This window comes from Astatotilapia calliptera, chromosome 22 (assembly GCF_964374335.1).
Source record: "Astatotilapia calliptera chromosome 22, fAstCal68.1, whole genome shotgun sequence".
NCBI lineage: Eukaryota > Metazoa > Chordata > Actinopteri > Cichliformes > Cichlidae > Astatotilapia > Astatotilapia calliptera.
In genome coordinates, this window is record NC_137442.1 from 33939967 (window position 1) to 33960489 (window position 20523).

General features: G+C 47.2%; 1 protein-coding gene across 1 annotated transcript in view; it reads left to right on the top strand.

Annotated features, from left to right (window-relative positions):
• The first annotated feature begins 9769 nt into the window (after nt 1-9769).
• glcci1a (glucocorticoid induced 1a) overlaps nt 9770-20523 on the top strand; it is a 30035-nt gene continuing 19281 nt past the window's right edge. The window contains 3 exon segments of the mRNA XM_080295859.1: nt 9770-9823; nt 10909-10984; nt 10987-11235. Of these exon segments, the coding sequence (XP_080151985.1) occupies nt 9770-9823; nt 10909-10984; nt 10987-11235 (379 nt within the window).

Genomic DNA, 20523 nt, shown 5'->3' on the forward strand with positions numbered 1-20523 from the left:
CCACTCAGGCGAAGAGGGTCCGGGGGCCGGCCGCGCGGAAGGCAACGGCGGCCACTCAGGCGATGGCGGTCCGGGGGCCGGCCGCGCGGAAGGCAACGGCGGCCACTCAGGCGAAGAGGGTCCGGGGGCCGGCCGCGCGGAAGGCAACGGCGGCCACTCAGGCGATGGCGGTCCGGGGGCCGGCCGCGCGGAAGGCAACGGCAGCCACTCAGGCGATGGTGGCCGGCCAGTAGCCTAGCCAGCGGTCTAGAAAACGGCCGCTTAGCTCCAGACCCAAACGAGGCCGGGCCAGGCGAGGCTGAGGCCACAGCAGGCGGAGATGATGAAGCCGGGCCAGGCGAGGACGATGCTGAAGCCGGGCCAGGCGAGGACGAAGCTGAAGCCGAACCAGGCGAGGATGAAATTGGACCAGGCGAAGCTGGAGCTGAAGCTGAAGCTAGACCAGGCGAGGATGAAACTGGACCAGGCGAGGCTGGAGCTGAAGCTGAAGCTAGACCAGGCGAGGATGAAACTGGACCAGGCGAGGCTGGAGCTGAAGCTGAAACTGGACCAGGCGAGGCTGGAGCTGAAGCTGAAGCTGGACCAAGCGAAGCACAGGCAGAAGCTGGACCAGGCGAAGCACAGGCAGAAGCTGGACCAGGCGAAGCACAGGCAGAAGCTGGACCAGGCGAGGATGAAGACTCTGATGAAGCTGGACCAGGCGAGGATGAAGACTCGGATGAAGCTGGACCAGGCGAGGATGAAGGCTCTGAGGCTGGACCAGGCGAGGCTGAAGGCTCTGAGGCTGGACCAGACGAGGCTGATGATGAAGCTGCAGCCGGCGAGGAGGATGATGAAGCTGCAGCAGGCGGCTGGACGGGCTCCTCGGGCCCCCCAGCTGATGAGGTAGGAAGCTGGACGGGCTCCTCGGGCCCTCCAGCGGAGACATGAGACGAAAACCGGAGCGGTCCTTCGGACCCTCCAGCGGAGACAGGAGACGAAGGCCGGAGCGGTCCCTCGGACCCTCCAGCGGAGACTAGAGACAAAGGCCGGAGCGGTCCCTCGGACCCTCCAGCGGAGACTAGAGACAAAGGCCGGAGCGGTCCCTCGGACCCTCCAGCAGAAGTCAACACTAAGCCAGCAGTCATGGAGTCTTCTGGCAAACACGAAGGCAACTGGCAATGCACTGAGCACTGGCTCTCCCCAGGCAACGCTGACATGGTGCAGTTCTCAGGTGGCTGCATAGACTTCAGGGGTCCAGAATCAGCTGGGGACTGAGACCTAGCCTCTGGGGAAGCCCTGGAGCGGCAAACTGTGCCAATGGCGGCTGAACCGCGAAAAGCCCCTTGAGGTGATATTAGACTTTCTCCCTGCATGGAGTGAATGAGTGAAACCGGGGATACTGGAGCCGGAGCTACTGGGACCTGCGCTCCAGGCGGCACTGGAGCTACTGGGGCCTGCGCTACAGGCGGCACTGGAGCTACTGGGGCCTGCGCTACAGGCGGCACTGGAGCTACTGGGGCCTGCGCTACAGGCGGCACTGGAAGGGACACGGGTGGCTCTGGGGCCTGAACTGAAAGGGACACGGGAGACTGAGCTGAAAGGGACACGGGAGACTGAGCTGAGGGGGACACGGGAGACTGAGCTGAGGGGGACACGGGAGACTGAGCTGAGGGGGACACGGGAAACTGAGCTGAGGGGGACACTGGAAACTGAGCTGAGGGGGACACTGGAAACTGAGCTGAGGGTGGCTGCGAGGGAGCTAACTGAACTGAGGGTGGCTGCGAGGGAGCTAACTGAACTGAGGGTGGCTGCGAGGGAGCTAACTGAACTGAGGGTAGCTGCGGGGGAGCTAACTGAGCTGGGAGTAGCTGCACAGGCGATACGCAGCTCGCGTTGACATCCGCCACACAAAACACAGCCCCTGAATGAACAGTCACGTTGTCTGGAAAAGACAGAGTCCTCACTCACCACAGCCGGTAAATTAGAAGTCCGAACGTCCGGCTGTGGGGTGGCGCGTCGGCGGCGCGATCGGCATTTCCTCCCCGCAGACGGCTCCGACGGGCCGGGCAAGATCACATCCAGCCAGTCGGGCAGCGAGGCAGGAGTGGCTGAGAGAAGGTGAGGTGTGTGCTGGAGAAAAGCCTGCATGGTCGGAGGAAGCGATTTTAGAAGCCATGGCAGGCCGGAAAAGAGCCGTTGTAGCCGGCTTTCGACGGTGCGGCGAAGCTCCTCTGGAGGGTTTTCAAGCCAGAGCCCGAGGAGAATCTCCACGTTATATGTAACGTCGTCCTGGAGCTCCTCGGACGGATTTACTGCTGCTGGGTCCATGGTGGCTGGTTCGTACTGTCACGGATTGCCGGGGCAAGCCGTGTGGAATGTAGGAAGGACCCAAAAGGCAGCAGCTCTGGTGCAGGTGAGTGTTTATTAACAGGGGTGGGTAAGTACAAACAGCGGTGGCGACAAAACATGAAACTGGAAACCTAAACTGGGTAAACTAATAAGACAAACCAGAACGAGGATGCAGGGAGGTCCGGAGAAATACATATGGGAAGACGCAGGGAGACCAAGGGGAAACAACACAGACGAACCAGCAATTACTAAGACAGAAAATACAACTTAAATACACTCAGAGAACACAGGGAGATTACACACAGGTGGGAAACACAGCTGGGAGTGATTAACATAACGAGACTAGGGAGGCAAACTGAAAACACTCACATAAGACGCAGACCTTCACAATAAAACAGGAACACACGGGCAGAACAGAGTAAACACTAAACAAAGGAAGAACAGAACCAAAATCGAAGAGAAAACACAAAATGCTGGGTCAAAAGGACCCAGGATCATGACAGCAATAGACATAGGCTGCCGGGGGATTCCCATGATGCATTGAGTTTTTCCTTTCCAGTCACCTTTCTCACTCACTATGTATTAACAGACCTCTCTGCATTGAATCATATCTGTTATTAACCTCTGTCTCTCTTCCACAGCATGTCTTTTATCCTGTCTTCCTTCTCTCACCCCAACCAGTCGCAGCAGATGGCCCCGCCCCTCCCTGAGGTTTCTTCCTGTTAAAAGGGAGTTTTTCCTTCCCACTGTCCCCAAAGTGCTTGCTCATAGGGGGTCATATGATTGTTGGGTTTTTCTCTGTATCTATGAAGCGCCTTGAGGCGACTTATGTTGTGATTTGGCGCTATATAAATAAAATTGAATTGAATTGAATATATAAGTCACTTAGATCACTTCTAAATGTTAATGTTTGGTTTATTTCAGTGTTTTATTTGTTCCTGAGTATACCGGTTTGGCTGTGATTAAAGTTAAGCTTCATAACATATTACTCACAGTTAAATTAAGAGGGGACGGCAGTAAAAACTCTGGACCTGTGACATCATCAAGTACGCTGGTGTTCCAATTGTACAAAACGCGAGTCCGTGCTCGCGTTCTCAGCAAGTACGTACTCCCGTGTGATCTCGGCAAGACCGGTCTCGCCGAGAACGCGAGTACGTACTTGCGTACTTAGAATTGAGAAAGGGCTGGTCTCTCTTCCAGGAAACACACAGTCGCAGAGAGAGCGCGTCACCCTGTAACCATGGCAACCGTAACGCTGCTGCCTGCAACAACAGAACGACAGAACAAACAAAACCCAAACAATATGAAACAGGAAAATACCGCCGTGTAATCCATTTATTTCGTTAAAGTAACTGTATTCTAAATACCACCTATTTAAACGGTAACTGTAACAGAATACAGTTACTCATATTTTGTATTTTAAATACGTAACGGCGGTACATGTATTCCGTTACTCCCCAACACTACATATAATTATACTGATAAATGTCTTGAAATAATATCCAAACTGGCAACATGCATGAAATGGACGATAACTTTAACTAGCTTTAACTGTCTTTGAGTTTAAATCGGTGACAACATTTCTAATGATACTAGACTAACAAAAATCTGTGCACAATCATACGGAGCCCCACAAGGGATATGGGAGGGGAAAAAATTAAGATGAACTTTTGCGAGATCTCGCAAAACTAACTCGGGATCTCGCAAAAGTTGAATTCCAACAATGGCGGCAGCTACTTAGTTGTAATATTACTCTTTCTGGGTCACAAAATAAACTTTTAAGATATTTTGAGGCGTGAATGTAGCTGTGTAAATGTCAAATATCTGCTCGATTTACAAGACATCACATATTTGCAAAAGTGCTCCGACGTTTTCGGAGACGTCTGACACCCACCATCTCGAAGCTAACGGGAGGTCGAGACCTACTATAGCCGGGGGGAACACCGCTCACCCGGCACATTGTTTTGTGAGATCTCACAAAAGTTTATCTTAATTTTTTTTCTCCCATGTCCCTTGCGGAGCTCCATACAATCACAACTACCATAAATTAAATATCCTTTGTGGTCCTTCTTCCAACATAATGGGTCTCTTTTGTTAATGTTGTGGTGGACCACTAGAGGGCTCCACTCACACCCAGTGTAGAGGAAGTGTGTTCCTGTGTTTTGTGGCGCGATATGCGCAGTTGATGTTGGAGACGAATAAAGAAGGAGTGAGAACTGAGAGCTGTGTCGTTGATGCTTACCTCCACATTGGTGACCCCTGACTCGAGCATGCAACGGGCCGTAGATAACGCACACTCCGCTATGGATGCATCAGCGGCCGCCGGACCTCCGCCTCCTGTTGCAGCTACGTTCGCTGTGGCACTGAAACTGCCGGACTTTTGGCTCCATGACCCCCCGTCATGGTTCGTACACGTGGAGGCTCAGTTCGCCCTTCGTGGCATCTCGGCTGACGACACGAAGTATCACCATGTGGTGGCCTCGCTCGACCCGCTGGCCACCCGTCGCGCGATGGCGCTCCTCCGGGACCCACCCGCCCAAGGGAAATACGCCGCCCTCAAAGAGCTGCTTCTTCGGCGCTATGCCCTCTCCGACGCCGAACGAGCCGAAAAGCTCCTCAACCTGTCAGGCTTGGGTGGCGGTACCGCGCTCGAGCTCATGGAGAACATGCTATCGTTGCTCGGGCCGGATGACGGTGGTTTCCTCTTCGTGCACCTCTTCCTTCGCCAACTACCGGCCGCCGTGAGAGCTGTCCTCGTGAACTCTCCGCTTCTGCCTGCGAAGGATTATCGCTCCCTGGCTGAAGAAGCGGATCGTATTCTCCTGGCTAGCCGCACTTTCGACGTTCACGCCCTGGCTACGGACACGCCGGCGGCACCTTCCACGCCTCCACCTGCCTCCCCCGGAGCATCCGCCCCCTTGCTGACGGCAGGGATTGCTACACGCCGGCACCGCGGAAAGAGCATCTGTTTCTACCATCAGCGTTTTGGTGACAGAGCGCGTCGCTGCCTGCCGCCTTGCGCTTTCACGGCCCAGGGAAACGGACCCGCCAGCGCGCTGTAGCAGCCGCGACCGCTGGCAATACAGAAAGGCTGCTCTTCATAGAGTACTCGCGCTCCGGGAGACGTTTTCTCGTGGACTCCGGCTCCCAGAAGAGCCTCCTTCCCCCTACCGCTGCCGACGGACTAGCAGCGAACTGTGGGCCGCAGCTCATTGCAGCTAACGGCTCTCCCATCAAAACGTTTGGGGAAAGGTTGGTGACTGTTTGTTTTCATGGCCGGGATTTCCAGTGGAACTTTGTTGTTGCTGCTAGCTCTGTACCTATTTTGGGTGCTGATTTCCTGTGTGCTCATGGACTACTTGTCGATGTCGCTAACAGACGTTTAATCGATGCTCTCTCGTTTTCTTCGCTACCCTGTTTTACTCGGGCCGCCGAGCCCCTGATTCGGGCTAATGTAGTGACCTCCGGGGATGCTTTTCAGCGTTTGCTTTTAGAGTTTCCATCGCTGTCTGTCCCTAATTTCTCTAGCACGGTAACGAAGCATGGGGTTGAGCATTATATTCCCACGGTCGGGCCCCCGGTGTTCGCGCGCGTGCGCCGCCTCGACCCCGCGAAACTGTCCGTCGCTCGGGAAGAGTTTGCAGCCATGGAGCACCTTGGCATTGTACAGCGTTCGAACAGTGCATGGGCCTCTCCGCTTCACATGGTGCCCAAATCGGACGGTCGGTGGCGGCCATGCGGAGATTTCCGCCGTTTAAATAATGCCACGGAGAATGACCGTTACCCCATCCCCCACATTCAGGATTTTTCTGCCAATCTCGCCGGAACGTCGATTTTTTCTAAAATTGACTTGGTGCGGGGGTATCACCAGGTTCCCGTGCGCCCCGAAGACGTTCCTAAAACCGCTGTCATTACCCCCTTCGGCTTGTTCGAGTTGTTGCGCATGCCGTTTGGCCTGAAAGGTGCCGCCCAGACCTTTCAGCGGCTGATGGACTCCGTTTTGCGTGGGCTGCCGTTCGTTTTTGTTTATCTGGACGATATATTGGTGGCCAGCTGCTCAGCGAGCCAGCACGAGTCCCATCTGCGCCAGGTTTTCCAGCGTTTGGAAGCGCACAGCCTGATCATCAACCCTTCCAAGTGCCAGTTTGGGTTGCCTGTTCTGGATTTCCTCGGGCACCGCATTTCCGCTGAAGGTGTGGTTCCGTTGCCCGACAGAGTCCAGGCCGTTTCGGCTTTTCCGCGTCCCACGTCGGTTAAAGCGTTGCATGAGTTCTTGGGGATGATAAATTTTTACAACCGCTTTCTCCCCAGAGCTGCCCACCTGCTACAGCCACTCTAATGCTGCCTTAAAAGGTAAAACAGCCAAAGATCCGGTTGACTGGCTGCCTGAACGCGTCCGTGCGTTTTCCGCAGCCAAGTCTGCGCTGGCTGACGCCGCCCTGCTGGCCCACCCGCTTCCGTCGGCGGAGATCGCGTTGACCACCGACGCCTCGGACGTGGCAGTGGGCGGAGTGTTGGAACAGCGGGTTTCAGGTCTCTGGCAACCGCTCGCCTTTTTCAGTCGTACGCTCCGGGATGCTGAACGCAAGTACAGTGTTTTTGACAGGGAGTTGCTGGCCCTGCACCTCGCGACACGGCATTTTCGTTTTTTCCTCGAGGGTCGCAACTTTGCTGCGTACGTTGACCACAAACCTTTGACGTTTGCGATGTCCAAGGTCTCTGACCCATGGAGCGCACGCCAGCAGCGCCAGTTGGCGGCCATTTCTGAGTTTACCACAGACATTCAGCATGTGGCTGGTAAGTCCAATCACGTCGCTGACTGTCTCTCACGTGTGTTGGTTTCTCCGGTGTATGTTGGCATCAACTACGCTGCCATGGCCGCCGAGCAACGTGCTGACCCGGACGTCCTTGCCCTTCAGTCAACAAAAACGGGCCTCGTGCTGGAGGACACCCCGGTGTGGGACGGCGGTCCGCACCTTCTTTGCGACGTTTCCACCGGCCGCCCCCGCCCGGTGGTTCCCCTTTCGTGGCGTCGTCGTGTTTTTGACTCGGTGCATGCCCTCTCTCATCCCGGCGTCCGGGCCTCGGTCAAGCTGGTCAGCGCCAGGTTTGTTTGGCCGGGCCTTCGCAAGACGGTGAAAGAATGGGCGGCAGTTTGTATCCCATGCAAACGCTCGAAAATCCACCGGCACACACAGGCACCCCTCGAACCTTTCCGTGTCCCGGGTAGGCGTTTCGATCACGTTCATGTGGACCTGTTAGGTGCCTTGCCGCAGTCACAGGGTTTCACGCACCTTTTGACTGTGGTGGACCGCACAACCAGGTGGCCGGAGGCGGTACTCGGACAGGGGCCCCCAGTTTGTTTCCGAGCTTTGGTCTGCTATGGCTGACGGCCTGGGAGTCAAGGTCCACCGCACCACAGCATACCACCCGCAAGCTAATGGGATGTGCGAACGGTTTCACCGGTCACTTAAGGCCGCACTCCGTGCTTCCTTGACAAGTGGCGACTGGGTCGACCGTCTTCCGTGGGTTTTGCTGGGTTTGCGTAGCGCGGTTAAAGAAGACCTCGGGGTTTCCCCGGCTGAACTGATCCTCGGCCAGCCTCTCCGGGTCCCCGGGGAATTCTTACCTGAGAGCCCTCCCCCATGTTTCGATACCTCTTTGTTGCCTTTTCGCCCCCCAAGAAACTCATTTCCTGTTACTGGTCCTGTGCACCACTGCCTGCCTGACACCTTTGTTCCGAGTTCATTGGACTCTGCTCGTTTCGTTTTCGTCAGGCACGGTGCCCATAGGACTCCGCTGCGTCCACCATATGACGGGCCATACAGGGTTCTTAAACCAGGCAACAAACATTTCGTTTTGGACTTTGGCGGTCGGCAGGAAGTTGTCTCTGTTGACAGACTTAAGCCTGCACATGTTATGCAAGAGGATCAGGTGGTCCCGGCCCAGGCCCCTCGCCGCGGCCGCCCACCTGCCACCGGGCTGATGGATTCTGTTTTTTCCCCCAGGAGCGACCCAAAATCAACGGAGTCCGAGTCGTCTTCAGCTTTTTCTGACCGCCAGTGCCAGCCTCGCTCCCGGGCTGGGTTGCCCTCTGTCAGTTCCCCACCCCCCCAGTTCAGCCGCTCCGGCCGTTTGCTTAAGCCCCGGGTCCTGGACTAGTTCTGCTGGGTGTTCGGGGGGGGGGGGGGGGGGGCATGTGTGGTGGACCACTAGAGGGCTCCACTCACACCCAGTGTAGAGGAAGTGTGTTCCTGTGTTTTGTGGCGCGATATGCGCAGTTGATGTTGGAGACGAATAAAGAAGGAGTGAGAACTGAGAGCTGTGTCGTTGATGCTTACCTCCACAATGTAATGTGTTTTTCTCTCAAGAAAATGAACAAGGTTGCAATACAATACTGTGACTGCCATCATCTTCGTCATCAAGTGTAACAACATTGTCTCCAACTGATAGTGCTCTGTATTCACCAGTACCACAGTCACTTTTACAAATACCATTCATATCTGGGTTATCCATTCCTGCATTGTTGACTATGCCCTGACACATCTGAAGAGGGGATTACCCTCCTTGTGGTGAAAGTGCACAAGTATTCTACCGGTTCTGAAAAAAGAAATTCCAGAAAAGGTTTGAATGTGATCAACTAGTTCTTCTGAAGAACAAAGAATCTGCAGTCTCTCTTTGAATTTGTTCAATACATTCTAATACATTATTTAAAAAAATCTTATGGCATTTCCATTGCTACTTACTCCCCAAATTAAAAACAATACTAGTAAAGAAAACTGAATGATTTTGAATAGCTTCTTTGCTTAGTTCTTCTGGTCAGGTCTTGATTAGTAAAACAAAGTTCCAAGTGTATATTACTGTGTGGTTTAATAGTGACTTCCTGCTTAGAAAATGCATTTATGTGAGAGTCAAAACGTATATCTGTAAGAGTAAATGATAAATACTGTGTGTGTGTGTGTGTGTGTGTGTGTGTGTGTGTGTGTGTGTGTGTGTGTGTGTGTGTGTGTGTGTGTGTGTGTGTGTGTGTAAAATAGGTAGTGTTAATATATTTGCAAGACAGTATGTGAGGATCCAGATATATGGATGTAAAAGAAGAATGTATGTGTGAGAATGAGGGACTAGATTTTGGCTTGTACAACCCCTCATATATCTATCTACATAACTTTTGTATTAAATAACTACTTGGATCATCCATCCATGGAGGCAAAAGGAAGATATGAAGAGAAACTATGCATTCTGGTAATTTGTGGCCCACATTATATCACAGCAGCTTTATTTTAATCCCCGAAAGTGGATACATGTCTCACACAGCTCCAGTCCGGTGACATCTACATGTATCTTGTAGACAATCCCTCATATTACCCTGTTACCAGAGTGAAAGCTTTCAAAATACGGACAGCTACATTTTTTATGTGGATGGGTAAATAACGCCACCATGTGGGAGGTGAACAACAAGAATTTCCCCATCATTAGCAAAGATAAGTGCTACGTATATTGACATGAAGAAATATAATGGAGTTTGGCCCACGAAGTTACTTTTTTTTGTTAGAGAGGATTTGTTTGTTGTTGAGCTCAATGTTAAAATGCTTTCTTTAAAAAGCAAAAAAATATTTAATATGAAGGCAATATGAGCAGAGAGTACAAACATGTTGAGGGATTGGTTGTGTTAGTTCAGTGAGAGTTATTTGTAAAGAAAACAATTTTCACTAGCAGTCAAAACCTAATGTGTACACTTATATCTGCATTTTCATTTTAGTTAAATATGAACAAAAATGATAGCAGAGGTGCTGCCATGTGTCTGGCCAGAAAGAAAGTACCAAGTACAAATTTAAGTACCAGTAAAAGGCTTCAGTTAGTTAGTGAGAAAAAAATGTGTGTTCACGTTTGGAGTTTTGTCTTGTTATACAATATTTAAAATTCAAAAACAAACAAAACACTGCATTTCTAGAATTATTTGTGGGTGTTTTCTTGTTTGTTTGTACTACTTGAACCCTAAAGTATCCCTCACATGAGATGACAGTGCCAGCAGTGGCCCACGGCTCATTTCAATTTGAGACCCTTAGAGTCTACACGCTTCTGACAGTTGTAAATAAACGTTGGGCTATGCATCCAATAGCACAGCAACTATGTGGCATCTTCGAGTTAAACTCGAAGCGATCAAAGCCGGGAGGGCAAAGGACCGCAGTACCGTTTTGTCCTCCAGGTGGGCGTGGCTCTGGCGTCACATAAAATATATGAAGTGATAGGTAACTGCGTTGCTGTATTGGAGAGTGGTTGGTTTGGGGGAGGACTAGTTTGACTTTAAGGTGCAAATAAATATGCAAGCGTGGCAACATAAGTTTGAATTCTGCCAAAAAAACATTTTTATTCAGGATCAGCGCACAAGTGGAAATCATGCCATGTCAATTGAAGTTGAGAATTTTTCGTAACCTGAAAGGCAAAGTGTACTTCATGGACAGCTTTTGTCAACTGTGTTAAAAGCAATTCCGTTAGTGAAAATGTGAGCTTATAAAAGGAACTGTTACGTTCGCCATGTTAACATCACAAACAATCTAATGAAGTAATTGCTGGTAGTCAGGTCAGCCAACAGCGAGTTCGTCCCAGCGACAACAGCGGAATAAACTCGGCGCCTCTCCCACAGCCTCATCTCTATCTGCAGCAGTAACACCTCCACCGCCACGATCCGCGTGCAGCCGCTCCGCGTCACGGTACTGTACCGGCTTCTGCGTAGAATTCAACACAACTCAACCCCCCCTCTTCCTCTAGCCGGGAGCAACACAGGACCTACGACGTCCAGTTGCTCCAGTCCCGCCAACCCGGGTGGAAGTGGCTCGGACGGCAACCTGGTCCACAGGCAGAGAGTGTCACCGCTGTACAGCAGGAGCTTGCCTGTTCCCAAAGGTAACCGCTTCCTGTCTAGCAAATGAAGTTTATCCTAAATGCACCCATCATCGTTTAGCTTCGTGCTATGCTAAGTGGTGTTCAGTCACCTACTGAGCGACCGCCAAACCAAAGTAGCTTGACAAATCGGGCAATAGAATGGTTTCGACGATAAATGAATAAATGCGTCCTTTGATTAAAAAAAAGACCCAACCTGTTTCCGAATAGTTACGTTCCACCCTCGCGTTCGGCCTATGTGTAGGCCCCTGTTCAGTACCGGAGAAAATAAAATACTTAATTTTTCATGCTGTTCGAAAAGCGGGGGCCGCGTTGTGTTTTGGTGACTCAAAATACCGAGGAAAGGGAACAAACAGTCGAAGCAACTCCTAAATTACTTAATTTCATGTGAAATGGACTTGCGCCAAATTCAAGATTTCATTGTCATAATTCAGACAAAGGCCGGGAGTGTTTGTTTAAAGCCAGTATAGCATTTATTATAACACATTTCAATAGCTAGCTGTAGTTTAGCGCACCATCCCCCTTGTAGCAAAGTCAGAGCTCACCACACTCGGGAGCTATGCTAGGCTAGTTGCTAGCACTCTACGTGTGTCGTAATGCAGTCGACCTATCTGATGCTGGATGCTAGAAATAGCAAAGAGGTACATCATCGCCATATGTTCGCCATAGTTGGGTTGTTATCGTCCGAAGTTAAATACTATTTCAGCTCCACCCATGCGTTCAGTTTTATTGTTGGGGCACTGTATAGCAACTATTTAAAATCAATAACTTGATATTAGCTGATAAACAGGATTTCTACGGTACATTGTGACGAGGTAACGACGTCAGGCTGTAGACTCCAGTGTGGTGGCGATGATGCAGCTGCTCTGTCGAAGATAAACACGACTCTCTGATCTGAGTGTTATCGATGGTTATCCAGATTTCCATCAAACAGTTTTTTTATTCATCTGCTAAATGTACCTGTTTGCTGTCAGTGGAAGGGAAATAAAATATGTTGTCAACTGACTGTATTTAGGTCTTTTGGTAATTGGGGCCTAAGAGACAAACGGAAACTATGAGCAAGTAGGCTAGTCTCTTCATCATCCATGTCTCTGTCTACACGCCAGTATTTATCAGGCTCATGTGCAACACAGACACATGAAACATGTCATGATTATTTCAGTTAGCCTGGCTAATCTCTCTGGAGTGGGTTATTACATGATGTTATCTACACTTGACGTAAATATCACTGCTGAAATCCAGGGTGTTTTGTCTGGGGGCCTAAATATGCCATAAACAATCATTATTTCTTTAGTGACATTGTTTAGCTATTGCTCTGGTTATTACTTACATTTTTGGGGTGTAAATTTTATTTCCTTTAATATTAAAGGAAATCAAATGACCCCTGGGCAATTAGTAACCAGTGATGTATATTGCAGAGAGATATTGGTGTTGGCATAGACTAACCATAGGCCAGGCATAGACTAACCTGGCCTGTACGAAATTTTTCATAGTTTTTACATTTCATCATTATATCCGGAAGTGTTCGGTAGGGGCGGCAGCACGGTGGCATGGTGGTTAGCACTGTTGCCTCACAGCAAGAAGGTCCTGAGTTCAATTCCACCATCAGGCTGGGGTCTTTCTGTGTGGAGTTTGCATGTTCTCCCCGTGTTTGCGTGGGTTCTCTCCGGGTACTCCGGCTTCCTCCCACCGTCCAAAGACATGCAGCTTGTGGGGATAGGAATGGTTGTCTGTCCCTATGTGTTAGCCCTGCGACAGACTGGCGACCTGTCCAGGGTGTACCCCGCCTTTCGCCCTATGACAGCTGGGATAGGCTCCAGCGCCCCCCGCGACCCTGAAAAGGATAAGTGGAAGCGAATGGATGGTGTTTGGTAGGGTTTAGGTCAGAACTGCAAACAGGCCATTCAATCCTCTCCATTCCCAAATTCTGGAAATGTGTTGTCGTCTTGGAGTTCGGTCCAAACTGTGAAGCTATAGGAATGCCACTGGTTGCAGAATCCCTTTCTTCCTATGTTGCTGCATTGAGATTGACAATAATGACCAAGCCTCGATTTTCCAGTGCAGGAGATGCCACCCCCCACCATCCCACTGTCACAAACCGACTCCTGTGGCGTTCAAAGGATGGCTGTATAGCAAAGGCAGCAGTACTGATTAGCACCTGGTTGTCAGCACTTGAGAGCATTTGTCACCACATGGGGTACCAGAAGCAAGAGTCATTAACACATTATATCATTTTTTTTATGTAGTTCATATATATTAATGTAAACACAAACACAGTGGGTAAAATAAGTATTCAACACATGACCAATTTTCTACGTAAATGTATTTCTAAAGGTGCTATTTACATGAAATTTTCACCGGATGTTAGTAACAACCCATCCAATCCACACATGCAAAGAAATCAAACCATAAATCTCCATAAATTATGTGTAACCATGAGAAATGACTAGGGATGGGTACCGGTATCGTTTCTGACATAAACGGTAGTAACCAGACTGAAAAGCAGCGTGCATTTCGGTGCTTTATTTTTTTTACTGAGATGTGATACGCTTCAGATTCTAGCCAATCATTTTACGTTTCCAAGGATAGTAGGCGGGCCCAGGTACATACGTTCTTTTAGAGCAGCGCTAAAAATGCCCAAGGCGAAGCGGTCAAACGTCTGGCTGTACTTCACAGCAAAAGATGCAAACTCAGCAGCCTGCAACAAGTGCTTTACGGTGATACTGTGCAAAGGAGGTAACTCCTCGAATCTGATGAAACACCTGGCGACGCATAGCGTTTTTTGTTTTTTTTTTAAATCCAAGAAATGCGCCGTTCCTACTAAGGGTGTGTTGCTTGTTATCGGACCCGGAGTTAGCAACATCCCCCAAGAACCCGAAGAGGAGAGTCCTGGCCCCTAGCCCTGCCAGTGTAGCAGAAATGATGAGGATGATGATGGCAGCAGCAGCCGTTCTTCTCTGCGTGAGCAGCTTAATGTTGTTCGTGTGTAATTTACGTTGAGTAGGCTAACCACGTTATTACTAGGGGTGGGGGGAAAAAATCGATACTGTGTAGTATCGTGATATTTTGTTTGCTAATAATGTATCGATACAGGGACAGCAGAAATCGATATTTTGTTACAAAAGTTTTTGTAGACTGGAACATGCTCTGACTTCAGAGCACGTTGATCCTTTTTCTGAGCAAGAATCCTGACATTCCTTCACTGTCCAAATGTGTTTAACTTTTTTTTTGGCAGCAATAAACTAAATTTAAGACATGTTTTATTTTAATTAAGTTAAACTTTTTTATTTAATGTAAAATTATATTTTGTTTTAATTTACTTTCAAATTCTTCAGTTGCTGAATGGGCTGCATAGTTTTCATAAATTGCATAGTTCAGAATAGCTATAATTGTACCAGATGGTTGCATTCAGTTAAGTTGGACTAGACTGTAATACAAACCGTTCAGTTTGTCAACAATAAAACTGACTGAAATGAGAGAAAGACTGAGTGTGAGACTTTGATATTAGATAAAATGAATATTGATAAAGTTTACCTTTATGTACAGAATCTGAATATCGCAAAATATTTTTAAAAAATTGCAATAATATCGTATCGTGCGTTAAGTATTGTGATAATATCGTATCGTGGGATGTATGGTGATTCCCACCTCTAGTTATTACATTAATGCACGTAAGGTGAACTAGCAAACACCGTCATAGCTACATGCGGCTGTCTTCTTGTTTGATGGCAGATACTCCCTTCACCCTGGCCAAAAAGGCTAAAATGACCAAAGAAAAAGTGGAAAACAGTTAAACATGAGAGGTTTTGGACAAAGTTTGTGTTTTTTCCATTGTTTAAGCACTGCTTCCAGCCAAGAGTGATGCCATATATGCTCTATAGCTGCAGAAAAGGCTAACATTGTTATCTTTTTACAAAAAAACAGCTGAACATGAGAGGTTTTTGGACCAATTTTGTGTTCTTGATTCTTTAAGCACCGGTTTGAGCACCGTTTAAGCACCGGCACCGTTTCAAAAGTACCGGTTTGGTACTGGTATCGGATAAAACCTAAATGATACCCATCCCTAGATATTATACACGGTTATGCTCAGGATGTGTCAGCCCATTTCTACTGGAAATGCCTTTCTACTGGAAATGCCACGCGCACCACGCAGGACTCCAATGCTGAAGAAAATGCATGCTCATAAGTACATTTAAAGTTAACAGAACAAGATTTAGACAAGCCTGTGAAATTCTGGGAGAATATAGCCTGGTCAGATGAGACCAAATCTGACTGCACATTATCCCCAAAACACCATAGAAACAGTGAAGTTTGGAAATGGGAATAACATGGCAGGGGGCTGTTTTTTAGCATACGGAACTGGAACTAAGGCTCAGAGTTCATAGAAGGGGGCCATCAAACCTTCCAGATTTGAAGACTTTGTGGGATAGGCAACTCCAGGCCTCGAGGGCCGGTGTCCTCCAGGTTTTAGATGTGTCCTCAACCCAACACAGCTGATTTAAATGGCTAAATGACCTCAACATGTCTTGAAGTTCTCCAATGAATGAACTCATCATTTGATTCAGGTGTGTTGACCCAGGGTGAGATCTAAAACCTGCAGGGCACTGGCCCTCGAGGCCTGGAGTTGCCCACCCTTGGTGTAGAACAATGGGCCAAAACCACACCTGAGCAATACAGGATGCATCTTAAAGCAGTCATCACCGACAAAGGTTTTTGTACAATGTTTTAAATACATTTCAGTAAGCGTGTTAAATAGCCTTTTTCTGTGTCATTTCTCACTGTTACATATAATTTATGGACGTCTGTGATTTGTTCTTTGCACGTGTGGATTGTATGGGTTGTTACAACATCTGGTGAGAATTTCATGTTAATAGCACTTTTAAAAATATATTTACTTAGGCATGTTCAGTATTTTATTTACTCGCTCTGTGTATGTGTGCATTCCATGAAGCTCTCTGTGCACTAACCTTAAGCTAATCTAAAATAATGCAGAAATAGTCACTCCCTTGTGCAGGTCGGGTTTGTTATTGAAGTCTGAGACAAATTCATCCACATGTGGCAAGTCAGGATTCAGGATCAGCCGTAGCTATCAGGTTCTGTAGCTACATTATAAGTTTTTCAGATCTGAAGCAATACACCATCTGGGTACTAGGGATGGGTATCGTTTAGGTTTTATCCAATACCGGTGCCAAACCGGTACTTTTGAAACGTGCCGGTGCTCGAACCGGTGCTCGAACCGGTGCTTAAAGAATGGAGAACACAAACTTTATCCAAAAACCTCTTATGTTTTTATTTTTAGCAGTCTCTTTTTTTCTGCAAAATGATAACCAAGTTAGCCTTTTCTGTTGATACAACATACCTCCTTTGGTTGGAACTGGTGTTTAAACAATGGAAAATACAAACTTTGTCCTAAAACCTCTCATGTTCAGCTGTTTTTTCTGTAAAAAGATAACAACGTTAGCCTTTTTTGCAGCTGTAGGGCATATATGGTATCACTCTATCAAACAAGAAGACAGCCGCATGTAACTACGACGGTGTTTGCTAGTTCACCATACATGCATTAATGTAATAACGTGGTTAGCCTACTCAACGTAAATTACACACGAACAACATTAAGCTGCTCACGCAGAGAAGAAAGGCTGCTGCTGCCATCATCATCCTCATCATTTCTGCTACACTGGCAGGGCTAGGGGCCAGGAGTCTCCTCTTCGGGTTTTTGGGGGATGTTGCTAACTCCGGGTCTGATAACAGGCACCACACCCGCAGTAGATGTGCTCGGTGTGAGGTCTCGCAGCAAGCTATCAAATACGGTGCATTTCTCGGCTTTTAACATAATGCTATGCGTCGCCAGGTGTTTCATCAGATTCGAGGAGTTACCTCCTTTGCACAGTATCACCGTAAAGCACTTGTTGCAGGCTGCTGAGTTTACATCTTTTGCTGTGAAGTACAGCCAAAGTTTATGACATCTCAGGAAAAAAAGCACTGAAATAAAGCACCGAAATGTGCGCTGCTTTTCGGCCATAATGGCACCGGATATTGGTACCCATCCCTACTGGGTACTATTAACAACACTAACTTTTTGACATACACATACCTGAACTGAAGAAACTGAAAAGAACTGAATTCTGAGTTTATGGACTTGCAAAAAAGGACAGTTAAAATTCTCAAATTCTGAAATGGCTGTGTGGTGTTGTTTTTGTTTCAATAAATATTTTTAAACTTTATTAGCTGAGTGTCATTCACTCATTAGCCAATACCTAGAAAAGAAAGACCCAGATGGCTTACCTGTACTGACCTGTAGTGATACATATTACTATATACTGATATGAAAAAGTGATCAGGATAATTCATGTCCCATATCGCCCAGTTCCAAATTTCAGTTAAAAAGAACAGAATATTACGCCACATTTTCATTATCTGCTTTATGGTGATACCTGACCACAACGCTTACAAAATGTAAAACAACGGCTGTGGTTTTGATCAATCCACATTTTATGACAACTGAACTGAACAGTCTGCTTTAGTTCAAACGTCATAAGCCATTTTAGAGTACAAAAAAGTTATTGCGTATTGCATAGCCATTAATTTATTTTCACCATTTTCTTATAGTTGAGTGAAGACTTGACTGACATGAACACATGATCTTGATCAGCGGTCCAACCTTTTTTGCACCACGGCCCAGTTTAATTTCAGACAATATTTTCACAGACCAGCCTTTAAGGTGTGGCGGATAAATACAACAAAATAAAATGATATGACCAAGACAAAAACTGTGGTATTTTGTAAATATAATAATAAACGCAAATTCACTGTGTAATTGTGTAACTTTATTAGCAGCGTCCTCCTGAAATGCGCCAACAACATTAAAAGTAACATCCTCATCTCTGCCCCTTAATGCTCTCTGGTTGCTATGGTAACGTGTAAATATTGCTTTCAAAATAAGACGCACAACTACAACACGGGAAAAGACCCAGGGAAACAGAGTTAACGATAAAAACCCTGAAAACCATAAATTTGACATCCGAGCCTGAACTCTCCCGGCCCGGTACTTGTCCATGCCCCGGGGGTTGGGGACCACTGATCTAGATTCCTAGAGAAAGAGATTTTTGCAGTTTTGGCTGATCGGTTCGTAAAACTCTCCTTGTAATTGGTCTCTAGCATATTGTGCGAGTCACTGATATTTTTCATCAAACATTCTCTTTCAGGTTCTATTGCACTTGTTAAGGTTTTACTACTGTTGGTACTTCGCAATAGAGCAGGGCGATATGACCAAAAATATTTATCACGATATACATTTGAAAATTTGCAATTACGATATAACTGATGATATTATTGACACTAGACAAAATACTTTACAACTCCACAACTTTATTAGTGCAAAAAAAACAAACAAGCAAACAAACATCAATGTATTTTCACTTAAACAAGCAGCTGTTTTTTTTTTATTTTTATGTGCATTAAAGTTATATAAAAATGTAACAGTGCAAATGCAAATTCTTTGCTGACAGTTTAACCAAAAAGCTTTTCCAGAGGAAACTGGCCGACATATCCTCAGCATAACCATGTATAATATCCACAAAACTTAAAAAGAGGTTATACACACACAATACGGTAACATTATGTTGCCGCGGCGCGGGTTCGTAGCTTAGCAAAGTCGTACTACAACATTTGACAGATTTGCGAGCGCCGTGCACATAAAATCATTTCGAGGTCAGTAACACAACCAGAGTTCATACATAAGGCACACGGGATTATAAGGGGCTCTGTCAATTTTCAGAAAAATCAAAGGGTTGATTTTAAGTATGCCGTAATTTCCAAAAACCACGGTAATAACGACGGCCCGCTAGCATGCTCTACCAAAAATAGTGCTTTGTTGTGTATCTGACGGACGAAAGCTAAACCAGTTCCACACCACTGAAGTTGCAGCATTTTTACAAACCAGTTCCACTTCATCCGTTTCATTTGACGATCCGCTTTCGCCCTTCTCATTCTCCGTCTCCGCCATGCTTTTTCCACCATGTGCGTATGAAAACAAAGGCACTGCGCATGAGCGTTTTACCCATATTCTATCGCGGAATTTCATTTTCTTATCGTTGCCCAACATTATACCGGTATTACCGTGAACGGTATGAAATGGCCCAGCCCTACTTCACAAGTTTTTGTAGACAAGTCGGTGTCTTCCACGTAGGCTACAGGCAACTGCAATCTTACTAAGGCAATCATGAGGTTTTTGGTGTGATAGCGTCTGTGCAGCTAATTTTACCTAACGAATTGAGCATTACACATTTTTCATATCTACTATGGCAGACAATTCTTGAGCAATGTGTGCATGATGTCACCTGAGAAACTTCAATAGTTAGATGTGATAACAAAGAGACTTGGTACTCAAAGGATGATGAATAAAAACCTTAAAAGTCTACAGAAGAATCTGCAACATTAAAGTGACAGTTTTCCTGACCCCAAACAACAAACAGCCAGCCCAACAGCTAAACCAGGAAACATGAGCTGCTCAAGTCGTTGCAGTGACACATACAGTGGGGCAAAAAAGTATTTAGTCAGCCACCGATTGTGCAAGTTCCCCCACCTAAAATGATGACAGAGGTCAGTAATTTGCACCAGAGGTACACTTCAACTGTGAGAGACAGAATGTGAAAAAAAAATCCATGAATCCACATGGTAGGATTTGTAAAGAATTTATTCGTAAATCAGGGTGAAAAATAAGTATTTGGTCAATAACAAAAATACAACTCAATACTTTGTAACATAACCTTTATTGGCAATAGCAGAGGTCAAACGTTTACTATAGGTCTTTACCAGGTTTGCACACACAGTAGCTGGTATTTCGGCCCATTCCTCCATGCAGATCTTCTCGAGAACAGTGATGTTTTGGGGCTGTCGCCGAGCAACACGGACTTTCAACTCCCGCCACAGATTTTCTATGGGGTTGAGGTCTGGAGACTGGCTAGGCCACTCCAGGACTTTCAAATGCTTCTTACGGAGCCACTCCTTTGTTGCCCGGGCGGTGTGTTTTGGATCATTGTCATGTTGGAAGACCCAGCCTCGTTTCATCTTCAAAGTTCTCACTGATGGAAGGAGGTTTTGGCTCAAAATCTCACGATACATGGCCCCATTTATTCTGTCCTTAACACGGATCAGTCGTCCTGTCCCCTTGGCAGAAAAACAGCCCCATAGCATGATGTTTCCACCCCCATGCTTCACAGTAGGTATGGTGTTCTTGGGATGCAACTCAGTATTCTTCTTCCTCCAAACACGACGAGTTGAGTTTATACC